General features: G+C 42.2%; 1 protein-coding gene across 2 annotated transcripts; it reads right to left on the bottom strand.

Moving 5' to 3' along the window:
- Positions 1-1,502: 1,502 nt before the first annotated feature.
- LOC124116314 lies at positions 1,503-11,862 on the bottom strand. 2 transcript variants are annotated; one of them, XM_046477596.2, is made up of 8 exons: positions 11,727-11,862; positions 8,715-9,639; positions 8,058-8,304; positions 6,797-7,605; positions 5,465-6,177; positions 4,822-4,936; positions 4,535-4,704; positions 1,503-3,495 (listed from the first exon to the last, which is right to left on the bottom strand). In XM_046477596.2, the coding sequence occupies exons 2-8, from the start codon at positions 9,631-9,633 to the stop codon at positions 2,098-2,100; spliced, it is 4,371 nt and encodes a 1,456-aa protein (XP_046333552.2). In that variant the 5' UTR covers positions 9,634-9,639; positions 11,727-11,862; the 3' UTR covers positions 1,503-2,097. The 2 variants fall into 2 exon arrangements, with proteins under 2 accessions (XP_046333552.2, XP_046333551.2); XM_046477595.2 differs by lacking the exon at positions 11,727-11,862 and adding an exon at positions 11,332-11,615.
- Positions 11,863-27,962: the final 16,100 nt, after the last annotated feature.

Raw genomic sequence — 27,962 nt, 5'->3', positions numbered from 1 at the left:
GGAAGACAATGCTAGACCAAAAAATTCTCGGGCAGTTTTGGCTTATTTGCGTCAAGAAGCTATTGCCACTCTCCCTTGGCCAGCCTGTAGTCCGGATCTTAATTCGATTGAGCATCTCTGGGACATTCTTGGCCGGAAAATCCGACATCGTGATCCCCCAGTACAAAATCTCGCTGGACTTGAAGCCGCACTTCATGAAGAATTGATCCGTTTGTAATGAGTATGAGGCAAAGGGTTGGAGCTGTGGTCAATGTCCCTGGATCATACACACGTTACTGACGTTTCTGTCTTGCAATAGACTCTGCAATCCCTAGGGTGTCTATGTGACACCTGATATGGTCTGTTGATATCATGACAGTAACATTTAAAAAAGAAAATTTTCAATGTTTTCTTATCCTACAATTTCTGGTATTCAGTAAAATTCCTTTCTGCTCGTATTCTTTTGGAACACAAGATAAACTTGCTTTGGGACAACTTTTGCATCACATGAGGCTTACATATACGGCTTATAACAATCGTACATCTCGTTATAATAGTCATCATTAAGTGCCAAAAGTAACAGCTCACAAATATGGTGGGTGGCGCTTAACTTTTGTGTATGTGTATATATTCAGAAAAATAAGTTTCAACAAATATTGATTAGTTTAGATTAAACTATGGGTGTTTGATTTACATGCTACAACAGAAACAACCCTACCATTTAGTGAATGCCCCCAAACTATCCCCATCAGGAATGTACGGTGAAGCATTTTGACTTGACCACATCAGGTGACAGTTGACCTCAAACATGCAAAATAAGGGAAAGCCTGTGCCTGTAGCTACCTTGAGTTATGATTTATTAACATCACTTCCAGTGTGGGAAAACATGTGGCATTGTAGTCCTATGCGATCTTAATAATAAAGTTGTAAGCACTTCCGGTTTAAATGACCTTGAATCTCATCCATGAATGCTCAAGATGATGTCTACACAAGCTTTTTGGAAGGTCTACTTCCCACGGAATGACCTTGAACTTCAAAAACATCCAATCACATTCGAAAACATTACTACTTGTGTTACTATTAAGAAATTTCTATACCATGCAGGAAACTATTTACAAGTCATTACATGCGATATGACATTTGAAACAATTATGACAGATGAGTTAGTTACTTTGAGTTCATCTCAATTGATTGCAAAAAACTTTGACAATCTGATATTTCATGAAATTTGAACCGTTCCATAATTTCACATCAACCTCATATGGCGATAAGATTGAGACCCCCACCTTAGCGGTCATGTCCACTTAGAGTATATAGGATTGTAAATTATGAACCTGACTAGTGAAGGTCCGGGTTAGAATAGGTCTGCAGCAAGAGGCGAATATCCACAATGAGTGGCCTTGACCTTCAAGGTAATCTATTTATAGGTCAGGAAACAAGCCTTACATGGAGCTGCTAAATTATTCCTGAACATCGTAAGGCATACGGTCAACACTTGCAATATGTACACAGCGAACAAACTATTTCTGTTCTGGAAATGATTGGTTTTAATATCTCTTCATTCATTTTCAAGCTGTACATGTTTGTACTGCGGACAATAACAGCATATTTACAAAAGTGTGGTTAATCTGTAATTGGTTCATAGAACATGCAATTTCAAGGAGAGAACAACACCAAAACACCTGTACAATAAGGTATTTACATGTATTCAGTATACAAAAAAGCTGACAACTTCACATTGACCAGCAAGATAAATTTGTGCTGTTTTAATCAAGGCTATCACATCCTAGGACAATGACAAGACCTAGCCCCCACACTCATAGAACGCTATCCACTCAATTTTGACTAAACATGATGTAGGCTTAGCAAACTTCCAGGACAGTTTGCCCATTCTTATGTGTGGAAATACCAGGTACAAGTAGATTAAAGCTTCTCTTGATTCAGTTGAAATATCTACACTGGTATTTGGACAGAATACATTCTAATTTACTTGTCCACATCCTTGTGGTGCTGTTTTGGCACGAGAGATAGAACTTGTACCCTAGTCCAAGACATCCCAAAACAGTTTTTAATCAATACTGTGAAATAAATAGTAATTAGAATTTAGACGTGTTCCTCCTATGATGTTTCTTGACAATGTGAGCTGTCTGCCTCTGCCGCCATAGCCCTGAGGGAGGTCGGTGTAGCTGTAGCACTGTCCTCTGCCGTAATCTCCACCTTGTACATCTCACCATTTATCTCCACAAAGTCCCCACTACTCAGATGCAGCAGCTGCTCTGCTGACAGCTGGATGCTTGACTTCTCCTCAGCATCCTTACTAGTCTCCACTGTTGTCTCCATGGTGATAGGGTCAAGCCCAGGGTCATCCATGACCTGGACCTCCTCGATGACACTATCTGCCAGGTTGATTTGCCCTGCTAGGGCCTGGAGTCCCTCAATGGCCTCTGCAGCTTCATGCTGCTGGACAAGGGAGTTGAGGGAGATGTTGTGAAGCTGACCAGCATCAATGATCAGGTTGCCATCTTGGTTAGGTTCAGGGGTCACTATAGTTGCCAAATCCTCCAGGGATATAACACCTTGGACACCAGTTGGATCATCCTGCGAGTCTGTATCTGCAGTTGTTGCTGTTACAACATCACCGACAGTAAGAACATTCTGATCCACATCTTCTCTGATATTGGATGTGTCTGTGACAAAACAGCTTGTTGAGCCATCATCCTTCATGACGATCTCGATATGGTGCTTCTTACGCATGTGCTGGAAGAGGTTCCGGCGTTTAGGGTTGGTGTAGCGACACAGTACACAAGAGTACAGGTGGGATGGAGGGGTGTGGTCAGTCATATTATGTTTACGCATGTGAACCAGCAAGTTCTTCTTCGTATTTGTATGGAAGTCACACACCACACAAGAAAAGTCATCTTCACGCTCAGATGGCATAATGTTTCTGTGTTGAGTGTGCAAATGCTTATACAAGTTGATCAATTTTGAAAATTTCATAGTGCAGTGATTACATGCGAATATTTTATCCTTAGTACTGTAATCAGTTCGATCTATAAGCTTGGATATATCTTTCATAGCAACCTGACTACCCTCAACAGGAGTGATTTCATTTGGAAGAGGCTTACGACGTCTTCGTAACACGTCAATGTTATGCTGTGAGCGCATGTGGCGTAGAACGTGTTCCTTTTGTGACCCCCGATACAGACAAAGCCCACACTGATAGGGCTTCTCCTTCGTATGAATAAGTACATGTCTACGTAACCGACTTTCACAGTCGGTAACAAAACTACAATGTTCACAAAACAGTTTCAACTCGGGGCCCTTCCGGTGGAACTTCATGTGCTGTTTGAGATCTCGTTTGCTGACAGTCATCAAGTTGCACTCCTCACAGGCGAAGGCATTTATTGTGCCATCTGGCGAGTCCCCTGGCAGGTGTTTCCGTTTGATGTGGACTTTCAGGTCTGGGTTTTCATTGGCACACATGTAGTCACAGAAGGGACACTTGATCTGCTTCTCCTGAAATACATGTCAGACAGAGGTATAGCACACATGTAGCCACAGAAGGGACACTTGATCTGCTTCTCCTGAAATACAAGTCAGACAGAGGTATAGCACGCATGTAGTCACAGAAGGGACACTTGATCTGCTTCTCCTGAAATACAAGTCAGACAGAGGTATAGCACACATGTAGCCACAGAAGGGACACTTGATCTGCTTCTCCTGAAATACACGTCAGACAGAGGTATAGCACGCATGTAGTCACAGAAGGGACACTTGATCTGCTTCTCCTGAAATACAAGTCAGACAGAGGTATAGCACGCATGTAGCCACAGAAGGGACACTTGATCTGCTTCTCCTGAAATACAGGTCAGACAGAGGTATAGCATGCATGTAGCCACAGAAGGGACACTTGATCTGCTTCTCCTGAAATACAGGTCAGACAGAGGTATAGCATGCATGTAGTCACAGAAGGGACACTTGATCTGCTTCTCCTGAAATACAAGTCAGACAGAGGTATAGCATGCATGTAGTCACATTCCAGCTAGGACATTAAGCAACAGAAGCATAACTAGCACTGTGATCAACACACTAACATTCTAACTGTGCTAGCTAACGGTCCCCATGAAATCAAGCTGAAGGGTCTGTGTGTGATTAAGCATTGACATTGATTTCTACAGGACGATATATTAAGAGTCAATAGTTTACCGTTTGATAAGAGTTTTTCACAACCAACAACCCAGTTCAACAGGTGAAATGGGGTTAAACATCATGTTCAAGACTACAGTGACAGGTGTGTATGCGTGTGTAAGTGCTTGTACTAGTCTAGACTAACGTCCTTCATACCATGCCTACCCCACAGCATACTGCACCAGGCACTTAACAAGTACAATTTTTTAACCCTCTTTTGGTATGATGCAGATCGGTAATCAAACCACCGCCCTTCCACTCTCCGGTCCTCAGCTGTTTCCATCTGAGTAAGTATTCATGGTTTGCTCCTGCTAAATCCTTAATAATATGTTTATGAAGAGCTGCTGACATGCAAATCGCTGTGTACCTCGTGCTTATACTTGATATGTCTCTCCAGGTGTATCTTCTGTCTGAAGGTGAGGCTACACTTGAGGCAGGAGAAAGCCCTCAGGTCTTCATGTATGGCCATGTGTCTCTTCAAGTTGCTACTAGTCGCTGCCCGGTACTCACACTGGGTACAGGCGTACTCTCTCAGACCTGCAGCACAATACAAACAGCTACATATCAAAGGCTTCTCAATTCAGTTATTAGTAGTAGATTTACTTAAGAGCTCATGTGTGACCCTTTGACTGATCTTTGAGTAAGTCGACCTACCGAGGTGTTTTTTCTTGTGTTTGTACCAGTTTGGTTTCTTGCTTGTCTTGTAATTACACAGCGTGCAGTGATACACTCCCTGGGACATTGACTCGCTTGACAGGAACATGGAGTCCTGAAACAATGCACAGTACTACATGATTGACAACAAAATATTATAAACATGATTTACATCAATTTTAGAAGAAAAAAAGAAAAAAGAAAAAAACAACATAATTTCTATCAATTTTAGAACACATGAAGATCCGGGGAAGAAAAGGTCTTCAGCAACCCATGCTTGCCGTAAAAGGCGACTGTGCTTGTGCTTATGAGGCGACTAACAGGATGCATGTAATCGTATGCCAATTGCATGGATCTATGCTCATGATATCAATCACTGGATTATCTGGTCCAGACTCGATTATTTACAGACTGCAATCATATAGCTGGAATATTGCTGAGTGTGGCGTTAAACAACAAACAAACAAACATCAATTTATAGGCCTGAAAAAGCCAGAATATTACACAAAAACAATTTTACATATCTCTATCATGTTAAAAAAAAGAAGGTAAAATTGTTTTAAAATGTTTGACATCTTTCATCAAAACACCAATAAATGTAACAATCCAATAGTTTAGTCTAAAATCAATTTTGTGTACACACATCAATCCTGGTGCGACTTTTGACATATCTCTGTTGTATAGTAGCTCCCTCTGGCAGTTCCACCAGGATATACTCCTCACTCTTGGCTTTGCCCCCTGGCCCTGGGCTCTCGTACCCCACCTCGCCTTCCTGTAGCTCATGCTTGCCCAGGTTGACAGAAATAGTCCTCAAGGTGGGTGCCGGCAATGGCTTGTAAATAGTTGGTGTTATGATCTTTGCCTGTCTGTCTATTGGTGTTTGGGTTGAAGCCGAGGAGAACTTGGAATCATCAGCCTGCGAGTCTGGTGTGTCGTCAGACTCTGAACTGGAGGCCGTATCAGCTGCATCAACAGTCTTACTGCCTTCCAGGATCATGTCCACTCCAGTTGGTCGTGCTTCTGTGTCCTGGACAGAAGATGATTCACTTGTCAAGCACTCCAATGTTTCTGAATCGGTCAGTTTCTCGCATGTCCCTGGCTCCTTCTCATCCTTCTCCACAGCCCTGCTGCTGTTACCCTCCAACATGGAGGACAGGGTGACAATCTTCACCACAGAGGAGTTCCTCCTTGCCGGCGAGATGATATACCCGGGTTTGGCCGGTGTCAAGGAGGAACCATCCTTGAGGAACTGGTTAGGAAGTGTCTTGTTCTTGTCGGCCCTCTCGGACTTGTTGCTGGCGGTCAGTTCACTGGCTGACATCTTGTCATCACTGTTTCCCAGGTGCTGGTCCACATCTGCAGTAGACAACACGTTTCAAACCATTGCTTGTCACAGTGAACAACAGGACATATGAATCCTGCATGCATCCAATAAAAATCACCATTCCTACACACCATGAGTTAAATAATAAATAGTGAGTGAGTGAGTTTGGTTTTACGCCGCTTTTAGCAATATTCCAGCAATATCACGGCGGGGGACACCAGAAATGGGCTTCACACATTGTACCCATGTCGGGAATCGAACCCGGGTCTTTGGCGTGACGAGCGAACGCTTTAACCACTAGGCTACCCGACCGCCCCTAAAGAATAAATAGAAGTCAGAACTAATAAATATTCTGGGGGTTAATATTGTCTTGCGGCAAGAAATATACATTTCTTAACCCTAAATTGTGAAACTTTAAAACACAAATTTGGACTGAAAAGCAATTAATCAAAGCTATTATTGAATATTAGCCCCTGGGTCAAACATGCGACAACCAAAGAAATCCATGACAATATCTGGCGTTTGCCATAACACACTGAAACAATTTCCCCTAAGTATCCACCTAATCTCCATCTTATTGTTTGCTTATGTGATAGTACCGATACTTCTCATTCAGGAAAGTGCTAAGAAACACAAGTAACAGGGAGGTACCTGGCTGTACAGCATCAGCTGTGCTGTCGGAATCCTGTGTTGTGGTGGTGTCTAACACCCGTCTTGTGGTGATGTCTGACTCTGTTGACTGGCCAGGTGTAGTGGCAACAATGTCAACCCCGAGACAAGGTCCCCCTACATTTGTCTGACCCTGCTCCAGCGACGTGACTGGAGCCGTCGTGTCAGTACGATCTCCTCTGCTGTGGTTGTGTGACAGAGGGGGAGGCTTAGTGTTTGTAGAGATCACATCTGCCTCAATCACCTCCTCCATCACACACACATCAGAAACAGTCAGGGGAGACAATTCACCACTCTCACTCACTGAATGATTGGCCTGGTGAACTCTACTATCTACAGAGTCATGTGTAGTTGCCACTACAATATTTGAGGGTGTCTCTGAACTGTCTTGCGCATTGTCCAAGGCAACTAACACAGTTGATCCTGATTTGGTGGTCTGTTTGACTGACTTAGTTTGCACACTGTCTGAAGCCTCTAACACAGTTGATCCTGATGTGGGGGTCTGTGTGACTGACTTGGCCTGTATATTGTCTGAAGCCTCTAACACAGTTGATCCTGATGTGGGGGTCTTTATGACTGACTTGGATTGCACATTGTCTAAAACCTCTAACTCTGAACTGGTCTCTTGTGAGTTTATCTTTGGCACAACCACAACAGTGCTTGCAGAAGCTATGGTGTCTATCTTTGTTGATGTGTCTGGAAAAGGCACTCGCACTATGTTCTCAGCTGATACTACCACAGGGATGCCATCTCTACCAGTCACCTCTAGCCCTTCAGGGATTTCTTTGATGCTGAAATAAACAATAATGACAAAAAATAACGCAGTGGAATAATGAAATCTGTCATAACTGGACCTTGTCTAATACATCAATTAGATTAATAGAGTGTGGACAGCGTTTGAAATAACAACCTGCTCGTAGGCCTGTGGCAGGTAGATTCCGTGTCGGCCCGTAGTTGCAAATTTGTATGGGTCCTTATGGCCTGCAGTAAATTTACATATCAATTTATTTGTCACGATAAGCTGCAGTTTGTTAAATGAGGGCCTGAAGAACTTAGTCAGGTCCTGCAGGTTCTAAAAACTGAGGGTCCTAATGGCAGCCTTGCAAATTTTTTTATTTCGAACACTGATTGTGGACCCTTTGTGTAGGACAAGAGATCCAAACAATCATCTAGCTAGTGCTCTGTAATCCATGGTAGACTAGTAGTACACATTTCATCAGTACTACCATAAAACAAGACATACCTGAACTTATCTGCTGCCTTTGTTTTGGCCTCTGTCTGCTGTTGAACCTTGGCTTGGGCCATGGCCAAAGAAGCTCCACTGGAAAATGGTGTCAACTTTGGCTTTTCCTTTGACTTTGGTTCAGACGTAACTTGCTCAATGTCCATATTCAGCTTGCTGTCCTCTGACTTGCACTTCTTCCTTGCTGGGATGTCATGCTCAGCAGTTTTAGTGCTGCTACCTTGATTTTTCTGTTTATTTGTGTCAACTGAAGCGAAAAACAAAAACAGAAGTAAATATATGATAGCTTCATGATACAAACACACCATTTGGAAGAGCAGCCAATTACTGTGTGAAGAACAGAACAAAACAAATACCAATATCTCTAACATGTCTTAGGTAGACTTTGCTTCTCAGTTACCATGGCTTCGTGTTCATGGATCACATGTGCAGATATAAGAATGTCAAGTTAATATCAACATCTAGAACACACATGTTTTTGTAAAGTAGGTATCATGGTTTCAGATCGGTTCATTTTCTGGGACTCTGTCATGAAAATTGTCCTGAAGATATATTTCAATTTTGGTACTAACATAGAAGAATGTCGGATTACAATTTGCACAAATCATGAAAATATCCAATTAAATTTGCCTTTAGCAAAGTCACTGATATACATACCCTTTATACTAGATGAAGTCTGATGCTTCCTTCCAGTTGAGAAGAGATGCATGTCCTTGAAGCGAGAGTTGGGCACCATTCCCCGTCCACTTCTTCTTGGTGACAACAGACCTGCAGTACTCCCCTCCCCAGATGTCCTGACATCACGCTGAATCGCCGTGGAGATCTTGCTTAGTTTAGATTCATCATGCTTGTCACTCTTCTGCCTCTTGGATGACTTCTCTGATGCAGGATCCTCCGAATGTGACATCGTCTGAGTTGAGTGAGCCTCAGCTGGTGCGGTCAGTTTAGCCATTGCTAGCTTTCTGCCTCTCTTCCTTGCAACAGGAGACTTGGTTACTGTGGCATGGAAATTTGTACTTTTCTGTGTCCCATCTTGACCAGACTCCTCTGTCATCTCTTTTCCTGGACTCTTCTTCAAGTCTCGATCAGCATCATGCCTGCTGTCCTCCTTCACAATCTTCTCCATCTCACTCAGGTCTTTGTGCTTCTCGGTCCTCTTCTCCACCTCAATCAGGTTTTTGTGCTTTTCGGTCCTCTTCTCCACCTCAATCAGGTTTTTGTGCTTCTCTGCCCTCTTATTTCCTGCAGCATTATCTCCTTCTGGCTCTTCATCTTGGATCTTTGCAGTGATGGCAGGAGACTCTTGTCTCCTGGGACGACCTCGACTTCTCTTCACTACAAGTTCTTCAGAGGAAGCATCCTCAGGCTTTTTCTTTTCTTTGTCATGTTTGGGATCTGTGTCTGAAGCAGTAGACCTTGTTCTTTTAGTTGCTAATGAGGTCCTGCATCTTGTGGATTGTGTGGTGTCCATTTTCCTCTGTTTTGCCTTTTGAACATTGTCTGACTGCTCAGTTTGAGCACGAGTTCTTTTCTTGTCATCCACAACCCGTGGCGAACTGCTCCTTGTTGAAGGCATGAGAATCTGTAATAGCAAAATGACTGGACTTTGGTTTGTAAAAAGGACACATGATCAGTGTTGCAAGTTTTGAAACTGACTCAACTGGAATACATATTAGAAATACAATGTTACCATGGTTACTAGGGGAAAAGACAATGAAAAGCACTCTTTATTTCTATCATCTATGGCTCCAGATAGATGTGATATTGTTTATTGATTTGTATATTAACTCAAGTTCATCCCACACAACTAATATCAGTAGTTTCAACTAGGATATTTGCATTTGCTTACATTACAGTATCAGAAGGAATCTTGGAACATGAAGTTCTTTTATGTGGGTCAGTTTTTTGGCGAGTTAAATGCAACGTCGATCTGAAGCTAAGAGATGAATACAAAACAAACCCACTTCACTTGCCATTCCACAATAAGTTATAATTTTTTAAACAAAAAGACCACAAAAGTGAAAACCTGTAGTTCAAACAGATCAACAAGAACATTATTAAAGTGACATCCTCTGACCCCTAAAAATATTATTGTGAAAATGTTTTATGTCAACTTTACTACTTTTTCACATTTGTTCAAACACAAAAAACTCCACCCCTAATTTTATTTGTTTAAAACTGAAACATGCTAATGGAATTACGATTGATGAGATATGAAACTTTGAACTGCTCCCATAGTCGATGTAAGCCACAAAAACATACTCTTTGTACAGAATGGAAGTTTACCACTGGTCACAGCTGGTGAACAAATTGGGCATACATGAATCACACAAAATCATTCACATGCAAAGAACTGTCTTGTGGCGAAAACACACACAAACACACACCATTTTCAGTAACCAACTGAGCATGATGTATGATGTAGTATAGTCTGCACATATACCATTTATACAGAGAAAAATAACCCAGAGCAAATTGAGTTTACACCTACGCACACATAATCACAATTTTCTAGTTTGTCTCATATCGGTTATGTAACTGCTGGGTATAGCGACCAGTTATTGCTGAGACTAATTATCACCAACATCCTGTTGTAGCATGTATGTGACAGACGGCCACCTGTTTCAGTTTGGCTTGCAAATAGAAGGGAGAATATTTATCCAAAAATAATGAGCAAAATTGTTACCAAATACACACAAATACACCTTGCTCCAATACACCTTTCAGAAAAGCCATCCAGGGGGAGCACGTGAACACAAATAGTGATCAACATGTATATGTCGCAAAATGCAGAGTATATAGTGTTATAGATTATCATGTGGAAATATTTTATTCTTAAATATTGGTTTGCATCCACTGGCAAAATTCACAACTGATTCATTATAATAAATACAATATGTGAATGTGATATCAAATATCAAATAAATGTTATTCATAACTGAAGAGGTGCGCATGATCACATAATGTTCAGACGACTAGACAATTGATACACATAGCCTACACTGTTGTGATTCCCTGTTTGTACATTTTTCTCATATGCTCATATAAAAATAAAAGTTAGTCATACAGTAGGTCATTTCCAAATCGCAGAAATAATGGTGATAACTGGTCGGAGGGCAGTAGATAATATCCAGCAAAAAATATATAAAATGTCTGATTGTATTGTTACATCCACATAATGAAGTTACTTCCAAACGTTGTGCAAAGTGCTCCACGCACACACACATTTATGTTTATATACATGTCGTGTGATACTGAGGACTGGATCAAGCACCTGTTGTTCTCGATGCCGACTGCTGCGATGAAACTGACAGTTCTGCCATATTTACTGAATTTAGGTCATTATTAACATCAGCGACCGCCATATTTGTACTTCGTTTCATCATTCAAAGCCACGGGAAGGGACGGGGACCAATGTCAAACAATTAGCATGGTAAACAAAGAATTATATTGCCCAACAAACACTCAGAGCTACGACATTCATGAGCTGACGAAAGACTGTGTTTCCGAATGAAGAGCTCTCAAGATCTTTCACGATGGAGGTGAAAAACTCAGTTTCGATGTAAAACGACCTCCAAGTCTGGAGATTGCTTAGAAACCTTGGGGGAGTAACTCTCAAGAATGACGGGCGTTTTAGAATGTTTCCGGGTGATGTGTATGGCTATATACCTTATAACTTCAAAAAGACCGAAGGCAGGTGTCGATCAGGATATGAATATCGTCATTTTCCCGTGGGTAGTCAGTGTCAGCATCGAACGGAAGGTGCACTTCGTCGTCGTGATGCTAATCGCGTGCGTAATGCTCCAGACATTTCATTGGCTGATTTGTTTGTGAGGTGAATTTCCGCGGCACGTTCAAAGGCTATAAATGAACGTTGTTTGTTTACTCATAGATGCGTACTCAATTATGAAATGAATTGGTTCCTGAGAGATGAATATCGATGATAAATCCCTTGGTGAAATATTATAGCATTAGGCCCCATCTGTAGTGTATGACAAGAACCGTCAACATTTTTGTGTTACTGAAACTATACGACCTAAATCTAGGTTTTCACTTTATTGTGGTTATTTTAATCCAAAGTAGGCCTAAATTTGGATAATTTATGGTTATGATCAAAGAGATACAGAAGACTTATCCTGTACCTAAAACAGAAGCCTTTGTCGCTCACCTGAATCTTTTCAGGCTTCATTTAAGCTTGCCAAAACAGCACGACATATTGGTGAAAATGGCACCATAATCATGAAAATACAGCCGATCATTGTTTTAAGATACAGAAGGAAGAACAGGCAAAACAAGTGTTTTACCATTTTTTTGTACTATGCACAGATGAATTTATTTCACAAAAACTAAAAATATTATCAAATGTTATGCAAATAAGCACATACCGTATTCAACGTAATAAGCGCCCAGGGCGCTCTCAAAATGAGAAATAGGGGGCTCTTATTAGAATATTATTTTGGTGGCAGCTGACAGCCTGAAATGTTGACATATTGTTTTGAATGGACCAATTAATGTTACGTGTCTAGGCACATCCAGGAATGTGAAGAAGGGTTGGGGTGTACACTACCCAAGTCACAAACACACAGGATACGTTGATAAGTAAGCTGTCTGAAATAGGTTCAGAGGGTGTTATACAAGGTAGGTGTAAGCAATATAGTTTACAGCTGCCTGGAGGATAAAAGTAAAACTGAAGGCTCCTGACACAACCTCTGAAGTCAACAATCAACATCCTGATGAAGGCACTGGTTGAGTGAGTGAGTGAGTATGGTTTTACGCCGCTTTTAGCAATATTCCAGCAATATCACGGCGGGGGACACCAGAAATGAGCTTCACACATTGTACCCATGTCGGGAATCGAACCCGGGTCTTCGGCGTGACGAGCGAACGCTTAACCACTAGGCTACCCGACCGCCCCGGCACTGGTTGATGTTCCCTCAACTGTATGTGCAAGTATCTGAGAGTCAATACAATGATAGTGGAAGCTTCTGAGACTAGTGTCAAACCATCAAGTACCAACACTAAATGGTGTCCCAAGTTTAAACTTGTTTGTTTTTCATTCATTAATAGTAAGTTAATTTGGAAGTTGAAACATTAATATTTTCTACCAACAACATTGAACTTTGGGCCAAAAATGTTAAATTGAAAATTATTTCATAAATTCAAAAGGCCTAAAGAAAAGTATGTGAAATTACACAATCTTTTATTTAATTAAAACAAGATAGTAGATATTGTGCCATTTTGGGGGAGGTGATGGTGCATTTCTTTCGTGGTGTCATTTTAGCTTAACCATGATACAAGACTGATGATTATTAAGTGTCAAGCGTCATATTAAGAGGACCTATAGATATAAATATTGCTTGCTCCCTTTCACATGGATACACTTTGGCCGATGTTGTTGGAAGGATTCTATCCCAGTTTTGTAGAAGTCCTTTTCGTGGCTGTCCAAAACGGCTCTCCACAGCTGCTATGACATCATTGTTCAAGTTGAAGTGGGTTCCAGCTGGAACTTTCGTCATGTTTGGGAACAGATGGAAGTCTGATAGGGTCAGATCAAGAGAATAAGATGGGTCCTGAATGAGTTCAAAGCCACACTCATGGATTGTAGCACACATTTTCTCAGGTCACACATCTTGTAGTCCTAAGTTCATTCAGTAATTGACTCAAAAGTACATCATAATATGCTCCAATTATTGTCTGAACTTATTGAAAATTGTCCACCATGATGGGCATCCGTGAATATGGAGGCCATAACCGTTATAGGTGATGGGACAGTCCTTGCCTTCTTTGGTAATGGTGATGAGATGCTTCCACTGTGTTGGTTGGACTCAGCCTGGAAGTGGTAAACACAGGTTTCATCCATAGTCACAAATTGTTGCAAGAACCTTTCTGGATCAGCTTCATACACAGCTAGATTATCATGATAAAATGTTGTTCCTGGTGCTATTTTGACAGATGTCAGAAGTTTGGAACCCAACAAGCAGATACTTTCTTCATTGCTAAAGTTTCTGTGATAATGGAATGTACTTTCTCCTGGGAAATGCCGACTGAATTAGCAATATGACGTTGCCATATCTTGAATTCTCTGGATCCTTTCTGGTGTTGCTGATGTGACAGGCCTTCTAGGATGGTGGCTGTCTTTAAGACTCTTGCTGTCGTACTAAACTCTGCTGCCCACCTCTCTAGGGTGGCACTGAGGGGGGCATCCTTCCATTGTGTTGTACTTATATCTTCATGGATGACTTTTTTTGTTAAGCCCTTTTTCTGTAAGTAATTGATGAATGCAAGTTCCTAAAGATTATCCATTTTCTGAAGGTAATAAAAACCCTTCTTACACTTGTCACAGCTAAACAATTTGCTCAATTATCTACAGTTGTTGTGGCTATACATCTATGACATCATGTGATGTCCACACCAACAGATTTGACTGTTACCCAATACCTTCTATGTGAGGCTAAGAACTTATCAACAACCCATCAAAGTTCCAGCATCTTCACAGATTTGGCTTCATCAGTTGATTTCAATTTTTTTCTGTTTACAGTAACAAAAAACCACCTGAAATGAAGTTGTAAGAAGTTGAGGTTAAAATCAATGAAGCATCTAAAAGGTGTCTGCCCCAAATGCTGGAAGAAAAGAGTAACACATGACGTAAATATATGAGTGTGGTTACCTTCTGCACACACCACCATGGTATACATGACCTACCAACGGTGTGTTAGATTAAGGCACACACCACCATGGTATACAGGACCTACCAACAGCGTGTCAGATTAGGGCACACACCACCATGGTATAAAGGGACCTTCCAACAGTGTGTCAGATTAGGGCACACACCACCATGGTATACAGGACCTACCAACAGCGTGTCAGATTAGGGCACATACCACCATGGTATACAGGACCTACCAACAGCGTGTCAGATTAGGGCACACACCACCATGGTATACAGGACCTACCAACAGCGTGTCAGATTAGGGCACACACACCACCATGGTATACAGGACCTACCAACAGCGTGTCAGATTAGGGCAAACACCCCCATGGTATACAGGACCTACCAACAGCGTGTCAGATTAGGGCACACACACCACCATGGTATACAGGACCTACCAACAGCGTGTCAGATTAAGGCACACACCACCATGGTATACAGGACCTACCAACAGCGTGTCAGATTAGGGCACACACACCACCATGGTATACAGGACCTACCAACAGCGTGTCAGATTAGGGCACACACCACCATGGTATACAGGACCTACCAACAGCGTGTCAGATTAGGGCAAACACCACCATGGTATACAGGACCTACCAACTGTGTGTCAGATTAGGGCACACACCACCATGGTATACAGGACCTACCAACAGCGTGTCAGATTAGGGCAAACACCCCCATGGTATACAGGACCTTCCAACAGCGTGTCAGATTAGGGCAAACACCCCCATGGTATACATGACCTACCAACAGTGTGTCAGATTAGGGCACACACCCCCATGGTATACATGACCTACCAACAGCGTGTCAGATTAGGGCACACACCACCATGGTATACAGGACCTACCAACAGCGTGTCAGATTAGGGCAAACACCACCATGGTATACAGGACCTACCAACTGCGTGTCAGATTAGGGCACACACCACCATGGTATACAGGACCTACCAACAGCGTGTCAGATTAGGGCAAACACCCCCATGGTATACAGGACCTTCCAACAGCGTGTCAGATTAGGGCAAACACCCCCATGGTATACATGACCTACCAACAGCGTGTCAGATTAAGGCACACACCACCATGGTATACAGGACCTACCAACAGCGTGTCAGATTAGGGCAAACACCCCCATGGTATACAGGACCTTCCAACAGCGTGTCAGATTAGGGCACACACCACCATGGTATACAGGACCTACCAACAGCGTGTCAGATTAGGGCAAACACCCCCATGGTATACAGGACCTACCAACAGCGTGTCAGATTAGGGCACACACCCCCATGGTATACAGGACCTACCAACAGCGTGTCAGATTAGGGCACACACACCACCATGGTATACACATCTAGCATCACTGTGGCCCCCTCATGCACACTTTCCATGCCGTTGAAATACACCTGTGAACAAATGGTTTCCCCATTCTCTTTCTAGAGCAAATAGGCTATAGGAATTGTGATGTGGGGATGTATGGGTGGACATGTAGCATGTGTGAGACAGGATAAGTATATAAAAATACAATTTATAGTAAATTTACAAATACATAAACCTATCCTATCTCACACTATGCATTCAACAACTGTGGTATATGCACAAAGATATGCTTAACAGTGATACAGAACAATATTAAGTAACACTGTGTAGTGTCATGAAGGCAACACTAGTGGATAGGGAAGAAACCCTCCAAGGACCGCAATTGTAAAGCCACAGGATAAAATGCATGACTCATTATCGATTCAGAGATGGACTCCAGCCAATCAAAACTACAAGACAGGGATATCACTTTCTCAATTGGTTGATAGGACAAGCCACTTTTTCATCTCTTAATGTGTTGTCAAAACCACCAATCCCACCTCAGGGATTGAAACGATAGGTTAGGATAAGTAAGGCAACGATCGACCACATCCACAAAAGGATCATCGAACTAATACCGAACTTGCTTGTGCCGTCATCAGGAGAACGAGAAGTTGTTGCCATTGACGCAGAGGGAGTGACTGGGAGTGTCAGGGAAACAAGGTGAATTGCCAAAGACGTCGACGGTAGATTCTCCAGAAGGGTCTGAGGGGTCGAGACGGGAACTACTTCCGTGAGAAAGCTGTCAGATACTCCATCCCATTAACAGACAAGATCGAAAGCAAGGGGGGATTAATGATGCTCCGATTGCCGCAGATGTAGGGGTCTTCATTGCTTTTGTCAATTTTTCAAGGGATTGAAAAAGTCGGTCTTGTTCCCTCCACCTGCAGTTGTGAAGATAAATGCAGAAAGAATCGCCAGGCAATCTACACACTGTGGTCAGCGTGCTGATGAGCTGAAGCGACCGCTGCAATCCGAGCAGACATCATGTGAGTCGGAAGGGGGAAAATTGGTTGGTTGGTTGGTTGTTTAACGCCGCACTCAGCAATATTCCAGCTATATGACGGCAGTCTGTAAATAATCGAGTCTGGACCAGACGATCCAGTGATTGATATCATCAACGCAATTGGGATCAATGACATCAACCAAGTCAGCGAGCCTGACCACCCGATCCCGTTAGTCGCCTCTTACGACAAGCAAGGGAAGGGAAAATTTGGAAAAAAGAAAATGCGAGAGCATGTCACCATACTGTGGCAATTAGAAACAGAATGAGTTGGCTGGGGAAACCATTTGTTAAGCGCGTGTAGGACGACTGGCATGAAATGTGTGCATGACCCAGATTGTTTGGAGGCGACCATGGTGATGTTAGGTGAGTTTGGGTGGATTGTCTTTTTTAGAAACCAGTTTAAGTACGTTTCCACTTAGGATAAAAGGAATGGAAAATGAATAGTGTGAAATCGGATAGGTTTAAAAATGTAGATTATGTCAGAATTTGTGAAATACTCATATCCCCTGTTAAAATGACATGTCCGTTGTGTGCAAGGCATTATTAGCCCGTGAACTATGTTCACTGGACCTTTTTGTAAACTACAAGCACTAAAAAAGTTATTACTGGTATTTTTTGCCATCTGCAGTTTATGGTAGAATATGTAACTGTATTTGTGATGAGTTGTGTTATTACTTAAAAAAAATCAGAGAAGTACGGGAGTTCTTACTTTACTTAGAGATCATTGAGAGCAGGAGTCATGATGAGGTGTACTGAGAAGTACAGCACCAATCATCTGATGATCTGAGTAGTAGAGACCGCCCGGAGAGCGGAAGGTCCGGGGTTTGATCCCCGGCCACGTCATACCAAAAGACTTTCACGTCACCTCTGAGTAGTAGACTGGAGTCTGGAATGCTACAGCACTGGCATGATCAGTAAACAACAAGTCCAGTGTAGCTCCAAGACAGTGAGCTGGAGAGTGAATGAGTTGAGTCATTTTTGGCACATTAAAGAAATCTTCAAGTTTCAGTTTTTCACTCACATCACAGTTTAAATCCCCAGTAACTAGGAAACGTTTCACATCCATGCTGCTTGGAAAGATCCTGAAGTTTCTGCATGAAGTTAGTAAGTGAATGTGACAACCGTGTCCAGGACACTTTTAGAGGAACATACACACAAACAATGCAGAACTTGCCAACAAGAAAGGAATTGTATTCCATCCTGTGAGATGATATTACATCATATAGCTGGACACTGTTCTTGAAACTTGTTCATACACAGTCTCCGGGATAGACTTGATATCCTGTCAGGTCTCTTTCAATGTAATCATTGATGTGTGTTTCTGTGAATAACAAAACATGAACCACACCGACAAACCTATTCTTCACATTTCGAAATGAGTATTGAGTGAATGAACATTCAAGTGAGCCACCTCTAGTCCATCACCATGACTGTTCTCTACAGGGTGTGTCTGCAATCTAGTCATCTCATCCAATGCTTTTTTGTTAACTACAATTTTGTGTTCAGTAAAAAGGCTTAGGGCCTTTCCTTGATTTGACCCCACTGAGCATTGTATACACCTGACCAGGCTGGGCTTTAAATTTACTTCCTTGTGTAATTGTCATGTTCCCATTCATCTGCTCATAGGTGCTACCTTGACACTTGTGGATTGTGAGGCCCCATGCTAAAGTTCCTGGATACCGTTTTCTTTCAGCCATGACAGATTTAGCATTGTCAGACATTGGGAACGAGGCTGTTACAGCAGTAATTGGTACTGCATGTTTCAAATTGACAGGGTTTTGCTTTCTTGCTTCAAGACCAACCTTGGATAATCAAACTGGACAAAGATTGTTCCCTTCAGTGGATCCCTATGTGAATGATAGTTCCTGTAGCACCATTAACCAGCATGCCGATATGTCAGTATTTTTAGTTTGCATATACCTGGCTCCTACAGCAAGAGAGATGTTGTTCAGTAATCCACCCGTGTCATGAGGGGGCTTGTCTTGTTTTTAGGTCCTTCTGAGAATCAACAGCTGTAACCTGAATAAATGCATGATCTTCTTTTGAAAGTTGAATATTGTTGTAATCATCAACTTGTGCATTCTATGTCTCTTGACAGGCACTCATATTGAGTGGGATGCACTGCCAGTATGTCGGCTGGTTCAGGTACCACTGTTCATGTTACCGGCATGCACTGCGATGAGTGAGTGAGTATGGTTTTACGCCGCTTTTAGCAATATTCCAGCAATATCACGGCGGAGGACACCAGAAATGGGCTTCACACAATGTACCCATGTCGGGAATCGAACCCGGGTTTTCGGCGTGACGAGCTAACGCTTTAACCACTAGGCTACCCGACCGCCCCTGCACTGCGATGAAGTAGGCTGGTTCGGGTACCACTGTTCATGTTACCGGCATGCACTGCGATGAAGTAGGCTGGTTCGGGTACCACTGTTCATGTTACCGGCATGCACTGCGATGAAGTAGGCTGGTTCGGGTACCACTGTTCATGTTACCGGCATGCACTGCGATGAAGTAGGCTGGTTCGGGTACCACTGTTCATGTTACCGGCATGCACTGCGATGAAGTAGGCTGGTTCGGGTGCCACTGTTCATGTAACCGGCATGCACTGCGATGAAGTAGGCTGGTTCGGGTACCACTGTTCATGTTACCGGCATGCACTGCGATGAAGTAGGCTGGTTCGGTTGCCACTGTTCATGTTACCGGCATGCACTGCGATGAAGTAGGCTGGTTCGGGTGCCACTGTTCATGTTACCTCTACCCACTGTGAGGAAGTAGGCTGGTTCAGGTGCCACTGTTCATGTTAACAATACCCACTGTGAGGAAGTAGGCGGGTTTGGGTACCACTGTTCATGTTACCACTACCAACTGTGAGGAAGTAGGCTGGTTCGGGTGCCACTGTTCATGTTACCGACATGCACTGCGATGAAGTAGGCTGGTTCGGGTACCACTGTTCATGTTACCGGCATGCACTGCGATGAAGTAGGCTGGTTCGGGTACCACTGTTCATGTTACCGGCATGCACTGCGATGAAGTAGGCTGGTTCGGGTGCCACTGTTCATGTAACCGGCATGCACTGCGATGAAGTAGGCTGGTTCGGGTACCACTGTTCATGTTACCGGCATGCACTGCGATGAAGTAGGCTGGTTCGGGTGCCACTGTTCATGTTACCGGCATGCACTGCGATGAAGTAGGCTGGTTCGGGTGCCACTGTTCATGTTACCTCTACCCACTGTGAGGAAGTAGGCTGGTTCAGGTGCCACTGTTCATGTTAACAATACCCACTGTGAGGAAGTAGGCTGGTTCGGGTACCACTGTTCATGTTACCACTACCCACTGTGAGGAAGTAGGCTGGTTCGGGTACCACTGTTCATGTTACCACTACCCACTGCGAGAAAGTAGGCTGGTTCGGGTGCCACTGTTCATGTTACCACTACCCACTGTGGGGAAGTAGGCTGGTTCGGGTACCACTGTTCATGTTACCACTACCCACTGCGAGAAAGTAGGCTGTTTCGGGTACCACCTTTCATGTTACCACTACCCACTGTGTGGAAGTAGGCTGGTTCGGGTACCACAGTTCATGTTACCACTACCCACTGTGAGGAAGGTGGCTGGTTCGGGTGCCACTGTTCATGTTACCGGCATGCACTGCGATGATGTAGGCTGGTTCTGGTACCACTGTTCATATTACCACTACCCACTGTGAGGAAGGAGGCTGGTTCGGGTGCCACTGTTCATGTTACCGGCATGCACTGCAATGAAGTAGGCTAGTTCGGGTACCACTGTTCATGTTACCACTACCCACTGTGAGATAGTAGGCTGGTTCGGGAAACCACTTTTCATGTTACCACTACCCACTGTGAGGAAGTAGGCTGGTTCAGGTGCCACTGTTCATGTTACCGCTATGCACTGCGACAAAGTAGGCTGGTTAGAGAATTCCACTGTTCATGTTACCACTACCCACTGTGAGGAAGTAGGCTGGTTCGGGTACCACTGTTCATGTTACCACTACCCACTGTGAGGAAGTAGGCTGGTTCGGGTGCCACTGTTCATGTTACCACTACCCACTGTGAGGAAGTAGGCTGGTTCGGGTACCACTGTTCATGTTACCACTACCCACTGTGAGGAAGTAGGCTGGTTCGGGTGCCACTGTTCATGTTACCGGCATGCACTGCGATGAAGTAGGCTGGTTCGGGTACCACTGTTCATGTTACCGGCATGCACTGCGATGAAGTAGGCTGGTTCGGGTACCACTGTTCATGTTACCGGCATGCACTGTGAGGAAGTAGGCTGGTTCGGGTGCCACTGTTCATGTTACCACTACCCACTGTGAGGAAGTAGGCTGGTTCGGGTGCCACTGTTCATGTTACCGGCATGCACTGCAATGAAGTAGGCTGGTTCGGGTACCACTGTTCATGTTACCAGCATGCACTGTGAGGAAGTAGGCTGGTTCGGGTGCCACTGTTCATGTTACCACTACCCACTGTGAGGAAGTAGGCTGGTTCGGGTGCCACTGTTCATGTTACCACTACCCACTGTGAGGAAGTAGGCTGGTTCGGGTGCCACTGTTCATGTAACCGGCATGCACTGCGATGAAGTAGGCTGGTTCGGGTACCACTGTTCATGTTACCGGCATGCACTGCGATGAAGTAGCCTGGTTCGGGTACCACTGTTCATGTAACCGGCATGCACTGCGGTGAATTATCAAAAGGAGTTTTCCACTAGACCTATTTATGTGCCAAGCACTATCGCCATTTTCCGTCTCTAAGTTCTTGCCTTGGTAGCCTTTGGAGATCCCAAACTATCAAAAGGCACCAGTTAACCTCTAGACCTATCTAAGTGCCAAGTTTGGTTTAAGATATCTCTCATGTTTTTTTAGTTCTGCTCCGGAAACGAAATGTGATGGACGGAGGGACAACACCCACTTCTATATCCTCCTTCCACCACCTGTTGGCGAATAATAATGATGCATGATAGGGCTTGGACGGATCCACATTTACTATCTTGGTACCCGCTGTAGGTCTCAAAAGTTGGGAACAAAATGTCTGATTGGGAATTGTTTTACCTAATCCCTGGCCAAAAGTATTTAAATATACGTATAATCCGACCCTGCATGCACTGAAGTTTACTGAAGCTCGAATTTATTCAGGCATATAGGTATATAGCATAAAGGGAATGTGTGCATAGTCAGAAAAATATGTGAACATTAGTCATTTGTAGTGTAACCATCAAGTTGTAGTGAATGTTTGTCATTAAACAATATATCACGTGACTAACCACTGGGTCCGGGTAGTCCTGCGGGTACCCGGGCCCTACTCAATACCCATGTCCCGACCTGATGAAGTAGCCGAGTTAGACTGTAGATCTGGAAAGTTTTGCAATCAGGAAAGTAGTGCGAAAACTTTGAGTGACACACACTCTTAATAGTTCCACTACGCAGTTATATTTGTAGTTCAACAAAAACAAAAACGCAAGGAGGCATATTTCTTCTATTTCTTTCGACCCATTGTCAACCAACCAGTTACATAATTAAATAAATAACCCCTCACATCCTGCTTCCTTAATTACACTTTGTCACTGTGTCTGTAGTCTGATCAGGAAAGTTCACCGTCCAGTCTATACTGTTAGATAAACAGGTCACTCCAACGTTCCTTGTCAACTACAGGAACACATGCATCTATAGTTAAACAATCAATGACTGACACGGTGTTACCCTGTCATCTAGTCACCTCCTACTTAGTAGCTTTGATCTTTGGTTGGTTTTTGTTTATTTGTCGTTTAACGCCGTACTCAGCAATATTCCAGCTATATGACGGCAGTCTGTAAATAATCCATTCTGGACCAGACAATCCAGTGATTAACATCATGAGCATCCACGCAATTGGGATACAAAGTGATCTTTGGTAATCTCATAAACAAGATGTCACAAAATTTTCCAGACGTAGTTAAGGCCAGTGTTAGTGATAATTTCGTGGGGCAAAGCTTTCCAGATTTCCAGTATACATATAAGCATGTTCCTTTAATAGAAAAAAAATGTTTCCCTTGGTAAGTTGTTTTGTAACTTTGACACGTTTGTACTGCAAGAAGATCTGCAGAGGGTCAAAATTACCATGTTAATGTTGTTATATAGTGAGTGAGTGAGTGAGTATGGTTTTACGCCGCTTTTAGCAATATTCCAGCAATATCACGGTGGGGGACACCAGAAATGGGCTTCACACATTGTACCCATGTCGGGAATCGAACCCGGGTCTTCGGCGTGACGAGCGAACGCTTTAAGCACTAGGCTACCCGACCGCCCCTGTGGTTATATAGAACTGTGTAGAATTTGACAGTGTTTGTTTATTGACCTGTAACGTAAAACTAATTATCATATAATGGGAAGGTTTCTCGGCAGGATAAAGCCAACGGATAAAAACGATATCCGTTGGGGTCATATGCGGATAGAGATGCAAATATCAAAGGTCAAGTAGGGACTACTTTCACTGTTTATAAACAAACATGGCGTCGCCCTCGTCATTCGGCGATCGAGTCAGAATTAACCATCGGGAATCTGGATAAACTACAGATATAATCGCTTTCATTATCAAAAGAACAGTCTAATATACTGAAAATCAGTTTCTAACTGTGACGTAGCTAAGGCATTTTATAAGTTTTGGCAACTTTGGAGATATAAATTTCGACACAATTTTGCGAGGGCACAAGGCCTAGCAAAGCGGGATCAGTAGCCATACCTGTGCTTGTAGACCTCTGCGACTTGAACCTTTCTCCACAAATTGAAATAGTTGGATTTGGCCGAAATATGTTTGAATTGTTACCTTGTTTCGTTTTGTCGCTGTGTGTACATCTGACTACACTTCTTAACGTTATGACAGGACAGACCGACTGTCAACAACGTCTGACCGTGGCCGTGACGTCTCATAGACTAGGGTTAGAGTAGCTTCCCTTTGACAAAGGGCAGTTACTCTAGCAGACAGACCGATCGATTGCCGCGAAAGGCAATTAAAAACAATTGTTGTTTTGCGTATTTTGCTTCGCCACTGTATAAGAAAGAGATTTCAGTTGGAACTATATTGGCTACTGTCACTGTCCGACTGACACATCACTTACCCTGTGACGCAATAAATATTAATGTGCACATTCCAGGAAAACTCGCAATGTTTCGGTAATGTTTTTGAGAGAGGGAAAGCGATTTTGAAGCACAGAATTAAAAAAATGACATTATGATAAAGAGGTTATCACGCTTGTGTGTTTGGGGATGGTGAATATCCTGTATTAGGAATAAACACTATGTATTTAGCTCGCCAAGGCTCTCTAAATACAATGTGATAATCTCTATTGATCTGTTTGGGTCATACCCTAAAAGGTATATTGAAGACAAGGCCTTCATATTTATATTAAAACATACAAAGTGACAGTAGGCGACAGACGTTGATGGTGCCCAGCGTCCGACTGGGTAGAGAAGAAGTGTAATACTGTTTCGTGGAATGGTGCAGATCAGATTGTAATATAGATCCTTGAAGAATCAGCAATCTTAACTTGTTTGCCTTCATTTCCAACAAGCTGTTTTACAAAGGTGACCTTGGCATAGTGTAATGGCTTCACTGAGACACAACAAACTCCACACTGTTGGTCACATGTCTTTAATAATCCATTCACTCTTGAATTCAAATACATTTGAACTCACAACTTCCACAAACCAAACATGACTTTTTAATGGAAACATGCAATAATAGTATTAAAATTGCAATAACCTAAAAGAAAACCATGTGAGTACAAGTTGATAAATAGTGAAGTATGGATCAGTTCAATTTCCAAATAATAAATGATAGATCATTCCAGCAAAGCTTTTTCAGAAAAAGTAAATTTGGATAGAGTTGATACTTTGATAATACATGATTCTTCACTGCCTTGTGCATATCTTCATAAACAACATTAATACATAACAATATTTAGCAGTTGTTGATCACATTGTTACTGTCTAGGGGGTTGGTAATTTATAAGGCTTGGGTCTTATGACGACTATCATCCTTTGCTGCAATGCATGCACTGTTTATGCCACATTTTTTCATAACATTTGGTTACCCACCCTCTTTTGCTGTCATATTTGCATGACCCCTCCAATATTCTACACACTTCCACGGCATCAGTCAGATGATTAACTTCATTGTTTTACATCCTGTTATCTGTCCTGCGTTGAGCATACACGGCTATGGAATTGACCGCTATATGAGTTACCTCCTTCTTCTGCTTATTAGTACCATTAGTACATTTTTTGGCCTGATGTGAACATATACATTCTACTTTATCCGACCTGCAGATTTCCAGATTTCAGTGTCTCATGTCCATGGTTGCAATTGCAATTTATATGTTGCAGTGACTCAGATACTGTGAAATATCTACTGTGACAGTGAGAGGTCAAATGGAATATCTACTTTATACTGCATCACTGAGTAAGCATATACCAGAGGACATGCATAGAGTATGGTAACTAACTGTAGATACGACTATTATTGTAACATGTACCATATCCATCTTCCCAATGCCAGAGAGTTCCCTTGCCGGACTAGGCTAGAATTCCGTGGCTCGTCGTAGTGCAACCAGTGGCAGTTATGAGTTATGTCCCTTCTATGTCCCTCCTATTGACCATTCAGATTCCACCTCTCCTATCACTTGAATATTCTGCAAATAAAATGGCAGTGCCCAGTCCAGACATTCTGATTGATTATCAAGATCTTTATTGTAATGAAATGGGCCTTACCTCGCAAAGTACATCAAATCACTTGAAAACCTTGATTAAAACATGTCAGAAAAGATTTGGAAATCATCTGTAGATGCCCAGTTGATGGTATACATTATCTGTCAATCCTGCAATCCACCGGAATCTGCAGGGTAGTCACCATGTTGTTTATGAACCCAATATTAATTTCATTCCACAATTTTGATGGACTATGCATAGACTCATTAGTCCAGCAAGAATGTTACTCCATAATTCCAGCCTAATTCAGCAATGGTGGAAACTGGACTTTTACAAGCAGATAATTCCCTTGCCTTGTGATGATGGTACCATATCCTGAATGACTAGATAAGTTTTCATTTAAGCCTCTTTTCTTTCCTTTGATGATGACACGTGAGAAGTGTTAAACTTTCCTGTATTTTATCACACCACCTATACTTTGGAGTTGCGGATCATATCACATTACAATGTGAAGACAGATTTATTTTTTTTACTTGGTGTATATCTGACAAATGTTTGGGTCAGCAGGCAGGGGATTTCTACATCTGGTTTACATGTGCACATAGCAGCAGATCTTGCTGATACAGGCTCTACTTTGAGCTTCCAGTGTCTTGGCAGTAATTAGTAAAATCTAAATATTTTTTACATTTGTATACTTATCCTGCATTACTACGTTTAAGGAGTAATACAGGATAAGTAAAAAATTTAGTAAAATCTAAATATTACATTTGTATACTTATCCTGCATTACTCCTTAAACGTAGTAATGCAGGATAAGTAAAAAAATATAGTCTGTACCATTTAAACAGTTATGAACTCTTATGCCTTTATTATATATATGCCAGCTTCACCCGATGTGGCAGTGTAATAGTTAAGAAATTAACAATGAGGAGTTGTTTATTGTAAAATAAAACACTGCTAAGGAGAATAAATCACTTGGTTTATTATACCTGCAGTTATTGTACGGAAAACAACTACCACGAAACATGTATTTCTTATACATGTACATGTATATGTGATATCAACATTATGGGATGCAATCATTCGGCCATTGCGTTTATCTACATTACCGAGCTACATCTACAGTAAACTATGGTTATAACAAACTTAAAGGGAAACATATATACAGCAAATGGCTGAAACCAAAATTTTGTTATATCCGCCAGTTAGTTATAAGCGTGTTTGTTATAGACGTAGTTTACTGTATAAAGGGCAACAACTCACTACCCTCTCAAAAATAGCATCAAATAATGTAAGACTTCATCAAATTGCGAGAGCATGGTTGAATTTCCAGAAATTACGTCATGATAAGACAAAGTTTTTTTGTGAAATATAATATGCCCCTTTCTCCATTGTTTCTTTGAGATTTATCGTGGAGATATCTTATATATGCTGATATACAATTATGTGGAGCTGATTCTAAACCGGTATGTGAATCGGAAAGTGTTAAGGACTACACCAAGCTGAAGCCATCCTGTAGCTACCAAGGCTGTGTGGTAAAGAGGTAGCCTCAGTAAGCAATTTATGCCGGAACTTATCAGCCATTAACACAACTAGCTCTACACATGGTGAAAAAAATTAATCATCTTAATGCCATTCAACAACATTGCATTCATTTTGAAATGCATACAAAAAAACTAAAGTAACAAAACAATGATGCACATATTGAATATTTACATCATCGTTAATAATCATGGCCAAACAATATAATAAAAGCTTGACTATCAAAACACATCATCATTCAGGATTATGTAAACACAACATTCCTCCCTGTAACACCAGAATTTTTCCTAGCTACTTCTTTGGGACAAATGTGAATAAGGGATAAACATAAATTATTGTAACAAGACCAACTACCTTAAAAATACAAAGTTAAAAACTTTTTCAAAATAAAAAGAATTGTCACTAAGTCACAAACTAAGTTTAGGTCTGTCCTACAAATCAAAGTGCTATCTGTCATTATGTAGAGAGAGTATGCAGCACCTATCTGCACTGTTGCCTTTCACAATATGTTCCAACACGTCTGGCACTGCTATCTGTCATTATGTAGAGAGAGTATGCAGCACCTCTCTGCACTGTTGCCTTTCACAATATGTTCCTACACG

This window comes from Haliotis rufescens, unplaced genomic scaffold (genome assembly GCF_023055435.1).
Source record: "Haliotis rufescens isolate VD_foot unplaced genomic scaffold, xgHalRufe1.0.p SCAF_5, whole genome shotgun sequence".
Taxonomy (NCBI): Eukaryota; Metazoa; Mollusca; class Gastropoda; order Lepetellida; family Haliotidae; genus Haliotis; species Haliotis rufescens.
This window is presented reverse-complemented; position numbering and strand designations above follow the sequence as displayed.